The sequence below is a fragment of the Ptychodera flava genome, chromosome 20 (assembly GCF_041260155.1).
Source record: "Ptychodera flava strain L36383 chromosome 20, AS_Pfla_20210202, whole genome shotgun sequence".
NCBI lineage: Eukaryota > Metazoa > Hemichordata > Enteropneusta > Ptychoderidae > Ptychodera > Ptychodera flava.
Window position 1 is genome coordinate 18,172,752 of NC_091947.1, and position 8,235 is coordinate 18,180,986.

General features: G+C 39.7%; 1 protein-coding gene across 1 annotated transcript; it reads left to right on the top strand.

Annotated features, from left to right (window-relative positions):
* The first annotated feature begins 2,418 nt into the window (after positions 1-2,418).
* On the top strand, positions 2,419-6,734 carry LOC139120213 (RING finger protein 37-like). Its single transcript, XM_070684411.1, is given in 5 exon segments — positions 2,419-2,555; positions 3,709-4,305; positions 4,307-5,255; positions 5,536-5,628; positions 6,390-6,734. Coding segments are annotated over 4 exon segments (1,836 nt in total). The 5' UTR covers positions 2,419-2,555; positions 3,709-3,747; the 3' UTR covers positions 6,626-6,734.
* The last annotated feature ends 1,501 nt before the right edge of the window (positions 6,735-8,235 follow it).

Consider the following 8,235-nt stretch of genomic DNA (forward strand, 5'->3'; position numbering starts at 1 on the left):
TAGGAGAAGATGTGTCAGACACACAATATTGTGGTTGGGTCTGTGTTGAGAAACTCTCCATTCCCACGTGACAGGTGTGTGACTCCCAAAGGTCTAAATTACAAGTGATACCAGAAAATAAAATTGTTATAATTAAAATGGGTTCAGAATAGGTGAGGAAAACTTAAAAGATAGGAGAAGATGTGTCAGACACACAATATTGTGGTTGGGTCTGTGTTGAGAAACTCTCCATTCCCACGTGACAGGTGTGTGACTCCCAAAGGTCTAAATTACAAGTGATACAAGAAAATAAAAATGTTATAATTAGAATGGGTTCAGAATAGTTGAGGAAAACTTAAAAGATAGGAGAAGATGTGTCAGACACACAATATTGTGGTTGGGTCTGTGTTGAGAAACTCTCCATTCCCACGTGACAGGTGTGTGACTCCCAAAGGTCTAAATTACAAGTGATACCAGAAAATAAAATTGTAATAATTAAAATGGGTTCAGAATAGATGAGGAAAACTTAAAAGATAGGAGAAGATGTGTCAGACACAAAATATTGTGGTTGGAGCTGTGTTGAGAAACTCTCCATTCCCACATGACAGGTGTGTGACTCCCAAAGGTCTAAATTACAAGTGATAGAACAAAATTCAAATGTAATAATTGAAAGGGGTTTAGAATAGGTGAGGAAAGCTTAAAAGATAGGAGAAGATGTGTCAGACACAAAAGATTGTGGTTGGAGCTGTGTTGAGAAACTCTCCATTCCCACATGACAGGTGTGTGACTCCCAAAGGTCTAAATTACAAGTGATAGAACAAAATTCAAATGTAATAATTGAAAGGGGTTTAGAATAGGTGAGGAAAGCTTAAAAGATAGGAGAAGATGTGTCAGACACACAATATTGTGGTTGGAGCTGTGTTGAGAAACTCTCCATTCCCACATGACAGGTGTGTGACTCCAAAGGTCTAAATTACAAGTGATAGAACAAAATTCAAATTTAATAATTGAAAGGGGTTTAGAATAGGTGAGGAAAACTTAAAAGATAGGAGAAGATGTGTCAGACACAAAATATTGTGGTTGGAGCTGTGTTGAGAAACTCTCCATTCCCACATGACAGGTGTGTGACTCCCAAAGGTCTAAATTACAAGTGATAGAACAAAATTCAAGTGCAATAATAAAAAAGGGTTTAGAATAGGTCAGGAAAACTTAAAAGATAGGAAAGATGTGTCAGACACAAAATATTGTGGTTGGAGCTGTGTTGAGAAACTCTCCATTCCAACGTGACAGGTGTGGGACTCCCAAAGGTCTAAATTACAAGTAATAAAACAAAATTCAAATGTAATAAATTAAAGGGGTTGAGAATAGGTGAGGAAAACTTAAAAGATATGAGAAGATGTGTAAGACATAAAATATTGTTGTCGGGGCTGTGTTGAAAACTCTTCATTCCCATGTGACATGTGTGTCATGACTCTGAATGCTCTAAATGTCAATCAATACAACATAATTCCTATATTAATGCTCAAATTGTTTCAGAATAGGTCAACAAGAAAGAAAATTGAGGGAAACATAGATAAGTTACACAATTATGGTTGTTGGGGATGTGTTGACAGACTCTCAATTCCTACGTGACAGGTGTGTGACTCTGAATGCTCTAAATGCAAATCAATACAACAAGATTCCCATGTCAATGCTCAAAATGATTCAGAATATGTCACCAGGAAAGAAAATGAAGATAAAATATATAGATAATTCCATGCTAGCGGTTGGACATGCGTTGAGAGCCTTTTCATTCCCATGTGACAGGTGTGCAATTTCAAATTTTCTAAATGTCAATGGATATCATAAAATGTCAATGTCAATGCTCAAATACAATATGTCACCAAGGAATAACATGAAGGAAAACATTGATAAGCAAAACCATTATTATGAATAGAGATATGTTGCGAGTCTCTACATTTCCACGTAAAATGAATGAGATATGGATAAAATTAAGTCATAGTCATAGTGCTGCAACAGTTGTTGCGTCTCATTCCCTTCTGTTACAAGTCTATCACAAATGACAAAAAAAATGATACTCACTTTGTGCTCATGCACTTTCTCTATTAACAAATGTGGTGGTTTCAATCGGGTTCGAACTCACAACGTATGGTACCCTGTCACGTAGCGGAGAAGACTGTACAGTTGTATGCAGTATAGATATATGTACGAACAGCAATAGTTATTTGAGGGAAGCACTTGCGCAAAAGCCTGGCCTATGACCTTTGATCTCATATTCCGTGACTAAACGTGAGCATTCCCACATGACACATTCATTTCCCAGGTGACAGGCTCCCTGTCGCGCGCACTACCCCTATCATCAGAAGCGCAAAGGATGTTGCATCAGAGCTGCTCTCGAACGAAAGAAAATTGCACTTGGCTGGAGAAGGGCGCTGTTCACACGAATTGACACCGTGGTCACAGCACAGCTGATCCATCCATCCGGTTGTCAACATGGTGTGTTCATAGCTCTGTTGTGCTGTGTCCCGTGCTCCATGGTGTACCAAAATAGTCTTCTCTCCTTCTTACGCAGCAAGGTAAGTCGGTAAACTTTCATGATGTGAAGGTTAGTTTCACAGTCTTCTCGAAATGAGCAATATATACCGTCGAGGGTTGGTCTATGAGGCCCATGCGAGAATTACTGTTGCTACACAGGGAAAAGAGTTATCTGGGTGTTTAATTTTGTTGTTTTTGATGTTGTTTTGTTTATCAGGGTTGTTATTGTGCAATGAAATTGAAGAACACAAGCATTTTCTTTTAGTTGATTCATTTGTACTGTTAACCCTCTAAATAACTGTAAAAGAAAATAATAATTAAAGAGCTTCCAAAGCTTTGAGGTGCCAAGATTAGATAGAGTACAGCGTCGTGTCCATAGTCGTTCCTATATACACAGTGCCGGTGTCCATTCTTTAATAAAGCTCAACAAAAACAACAACATTTAAATCCTGCTTGTTCTGTTCGCTGTGGTTTCTATCGAAACATTGCAAAAGTGATATTGCTGTGTGTAACCTTCTTGTTTAACAAAACCAGAGCAAATTTATGAATGGAGGCAATTATAGGCAAGATAAGCTGATAAGCTGATCCATGATCCAGGTTTTCAATAGTTTATAGGCAGGCGCATGGCAAGCAGATTCATCGGTTCACGATAACAATGCAAGTGACAGTGACACCCACATTGACAAACGGCGACAAAGGCTGTGTTGAATAGAATAGTGGATGTAAACACGTATGCTATCATGGACCCCATTAGGGTCTATGACGCTATGTGGTTTGTTCAGGGAACAAAAAATGCTAAAATGTCTTTTTTTTTAAGTTACAGTGCACTGCGTGCATAGAAGGTTTTCATTTCCATCTATAACTCTGCATACCGGTCCATATTTTTCTCTCTTTATCATTCATCATTACATCATAGTGAATGCTTGAGAGTGGAGTATGAGTCTACTTATTTAGTTTGGCTGAAGGTGACCCAGCTTTTGTCATTTCTGAATTTATTCGAGGATTACTCCCCGGTAACACATTCACCTTGAGCTCACCCACATACACTGTACTGTCACTTGAACTGATCCAAGTAAGTACAAAAGCAATTACAAATATGACTGATTTAGTCATATTCTATGATGCATTTTACCTGTAAAATATAACGATTAAATATTTTTCATTTTTTCCCTTCTTCAAATTACTCAATCCCAGATTCTCTGTGTGATCAGTTGTTGACTTCTCAGAGTGTCGATGGCAATCAACTTCTGTCATTCAGCATTTCAACCTCATGTAAGCACATCGGCCGTGACATCGGACGGTTATGGAGTCAACAACCTGTGCACAGCTAGTGAGAACATCTTCCAAGTTAAGGGATTCATGGTGGAGTATTTCATCAAACCACCAATCGATATCGTATTTGAGTTCCCTTGCAACATCCAGCTTGATCAAATCGTCATCGACCCTAGTCTCGGATCACAGAAGTCTTGTGGTTTTGAACTGTTTACAAAGAGTGTGCCCATGAACATGAGAGACAAGTGGCTGATTAGTTCAGATGAGAAGGTGCAAAACACAACACAACATCGGAGGCAGGGTATACCAGATGTGGCCAACCCGATTGGTAGGGCCTTCTTCAGTGACACTGGGATAAGACAAGTCTGTTTTGTGAATAGACAGTTCCGACCAAGAGCGCCATTTCAAAAGTCCACCGAGTATTCAGGACAACATGCGACCATTGTACGCGAGCTTCGTCACCACTACTCCCAGACTTTGGCCGATGTCAGCCATGTGGTTTTACGCATCAGTCGTGTCTTTCAGTGGGAGCGTTCCGGCGTTGCGAAAAGTTGAAATTTATGGTCAGCCTGCCCGGTCATGTGGTCGGGAGATTGAATCGTCCATACTGGCTATTCGTGCATCCCTTATTGCAAGATCCAAACCAAGCACTCCAGATATAATTCCCATGAAACATGAATCAGCAGATGCTAGTAGCTCAAGTCAAAATCAAACAGTAACTCAGTCATCTGCCAATAGCATCCAAGAAATCCCCACTGACTTTGCTGATCCAATCACCTGTGAAATGATGTCACTTCCTGTGCTCTTGCCTTCCGGGCACACCATCGACCAATCAACGCTTGACAAACACATCGCAACTGAAGCCAACTGGGGACGGAAACCGAACGATCCGTTCACAGGTGTTGTGTTCACAGACAGCATTAAACCAGTGCCAAACGTGAAACTGAAAGCAAGAATTGATCAGTTTCTCCTTGGAGCTGACGAACGGTTAAAAATGGCTCCGAGAACCGTGGGCAGAGCCTCAGATTTGCACAACCGGGGACTGAAGAGGACAGGAAGTATGAAGGGAGACTCCTACTCTGGGGAAACAAGATGTTCTGATTCAAGTACGGCATGTGACTCAAGTCATTCTGGACATCAGATCAGCTGTCAAGCCAAAGGAAGTAACTCTGCTGGGATGGATTCTACTCTCAGTGATCATCCCAGCATCACTGGTGTCCGTGGTGACAGCACTGTAAACAAAAAACGAAAATACAGGAGTGTAAAATCACAAAGAGTTGCAAACTCAGTGATAGTGCCTTTCCCTGGGAACAAACAGATGACAGGTCACCTGGATCTGAAATCGGACAAAAGCACAGCAAATACATTTGAGGGAGGGAGCAACCACGCGCCCAAGAGACCGAGGTTGGATGAACTTCCAAAACACCATGATGACTGTGCAGGGGGATCGAAATATCTACGGACACAAGGTAAAGAGTAACAACAATGTCTTTTGTCTAGTTCCATCTGTACGTTACTTCCAGTGTGGCTGCAAGTGTTGATATTGTGTCTGATGCAACCAAGTCTCCATTTTATTCCTGTCGCTACCTCCTTGTGTGTGTTTTTCTCCTCACAATCATGAATTTTCTCGATGTCATTGTCAAACCGAAATGACCAGCAATCTGTCTCTCTTATAAATCTCAAATTCATTCTGACTTCAGTTTATCATTGAACACTCATATTTTCTTCCTAAAAATTTTCAATTCTTAGCCATTGATCATGAAAAGAGACTGGCCATGAGCTTGGACGACGCTCTCAGAAACACCCTAGGAACGATGAGATCATTTGGCAGGGCAGACCAAGGTGAGATATTTTCAGGCACTCAGAAGGAGTGTTTCATCAGAATTGCTTGTGAGCTAATCCACATTTATCAAGGTTAAGGGATCACCTATTGTTTGTTTCAGTCAAAGAGAGTGTTTTGGTGGAGTTTCTGCAAGTCCACAGTGTGAACAAGAAAGGTGTTTGGAGAAAAATAACAGAATGCCAATTTTTGACACTGAGGGCGCTATGCAACCCCCCATCATCAACGTTGAAAGCCCTGGTTCTTGGGAACTTTTTTTGTGGTGTCAACTGCAGCAGCCAAAGCAGCAGCCAATAAATAATTGCAACTATAATACAGAGCAGTAGACACATATATTCCAGGCATAGTGATGTTAATGAAGAAACTTAATGATAGAGACTACAGGAAGGCTGTGTCAATATAGAGGAAGGGATTTTGTAATGGCAGCCAACCAGAATGCAAGTTACTTAATGTTCCAGGAGGAGTGGATTATTAATATAATGCATCTAAAGCAGTATTTGTACATTTTTGAAGCCATGCAACTCTATTTATGTAGAAATAATAAAAATGAATGGACTACAACCAAACCAGGAGAGAGTGCCAAAACTATGAAACTCTCACGAATAACCTCTTCATGTAAGCATCTTGTGAAAATTCAGAAAAATGAAAGAATGATTTCAAACAGAAATATAACAGAAAATACAACTTTTTTGTTGAATATGTACCAAATTTCAGCCTTGATCATCAATAAATATTTAAAAATAATACATTTCCGCATTTTCAGGTCCTGGAAGCTCCCAAGCCCTGGAAAGTAGTGTCTGTTCATCTTGCAGATTGTCGATAGATTCTCTTAATGAAGGCTGCCCGGCCTACACTTTACCTTGCAAGCACATCGTCTGCAGAAAGTGCTTGCTCAAGACAGATGCTTCCCAGGGGTCAATGCTGAACCATGTGACCTGTCAGAAGTGCAAGAGGTCATTCCCGTCCAATCAAATTACCAGAACACATGCTGTATCGTGAAGGAATCTTGGCGAACAAAGAAAAACAAGTTTTGTGTTATAAATATTTTTCTAATAAAATATGGTTGAAAATGGCAATAATGTGGGTTGTTTTTCACTGTATAATTCAAGTTGCATAGTGTGATGGTCTACAGTTGAATCTGTAAATGGAAATGATTCTTGTAACTTTCCTAGCTGTGTAACAAATTCTGTCTGTCATAGTGTATCGGGGACTGGCAGGCCAGTTGTGACTTTTCAAAAGTTAGATAAATCTTCCATTTCATCAAATCGTGTGGAGCTGTTGGCTTCACCGGTTGAATGCTCATGTACCATGATGCTTCACTTTAAGTGAAGTGAAGATTATGGTAATGTGCATCATTCTCAAAATTCAAGTTTTAAATTGTTATTCACTCTTTTGGCAGTTTGGCCTTTGAAACGGCCTGAACAAAAATGGGCATAAACTTGGAAGTGTCTGTGTACTCCTTTGAATTGGAGAGCCAAATTACCCATTCTATTTGAAAACTAAAATTCTGTCAGTGTTTACATCTCTGCCATTTAGGAAATAGTGAATTCTTCTGGCCTGTACCATTTCGGGAGATCCGCCACTTGTCGTCATTCCTGTAGCAGCGCCCTCAAGCGACAGACATTCCTGTCTGTCTCTGTCTATATTTGAATGAAAGGTGTAGGCGTTGGTAGAATATCAGATTATATTAAATGCCAAAGATTGGTAATTATCCATAAAAGACCTGACTGAAGTCAAGTACGTGTCAGAGGAGGATGTATCATTTTGTTTCCATCTTGCTCTTTGTTGACCGGAGAACCGTGAGAGGAACGTTGACATCAAGAATTCATGAAGTGTGACACCAACAACTACCAAATAGTAAGGTATGAGGTCTTTTTTCCAAATAAGGCGCTTTAAATAAAATTCTTTGTTTACCGTCCGCATGCTGACAGGTTTTCAGAGAAAATGAAGAAAACTAACACAATTATCGTTTTCCAAAAGAAACGAAATAAAAAATGAGTTCATGTTAATACACTTGTGTTTTTTGTCTGTGTTTGTTTTTTTCCCTGGCTGGCTGGTAGGTTTTTCAAAAATCCAAGGACTGCAAACAAAGAATTTTCTTTAAATGTCCTAACAATAGATCCGAACAGAAAAAGTTCGAAAACTTGATATCTGCCAACTTCTCTTTCAGGGTAAAAAACTGTTATCTTTTCAGGATCGTCATCTGTTCCATAATCATGTCAACAATAATCGCGTTATTGTATTCTCATCTCAATGGGACCCTATATCGTCATAGTCTTAGCTTTGATCAGCATTCTACACTGTCAAGATTATTATTTCTTTGTCTATTTTCTTAAACCTTATGGACTTGACCTCTGTTGATACACTGTCACTCCAGACCAACTGTTCAAATTTCTGTGCAGCAGATATTTTCAGCGCAAGAAATAATAATCCCATTGTCAATGTCAAAGTCATGATTTGAAAGCCCTGACAGATTATCCTAATCCTTCCCATATTTCGCGTCACTGTCAACGATGCTGAACTTACCAAGCTCATGGTTGTCTGTTTATTGTCAACTTAAGCTTACATCTTTCTCGTAAAACCAAGAGGCTATAAATGCTCGTGTTTGA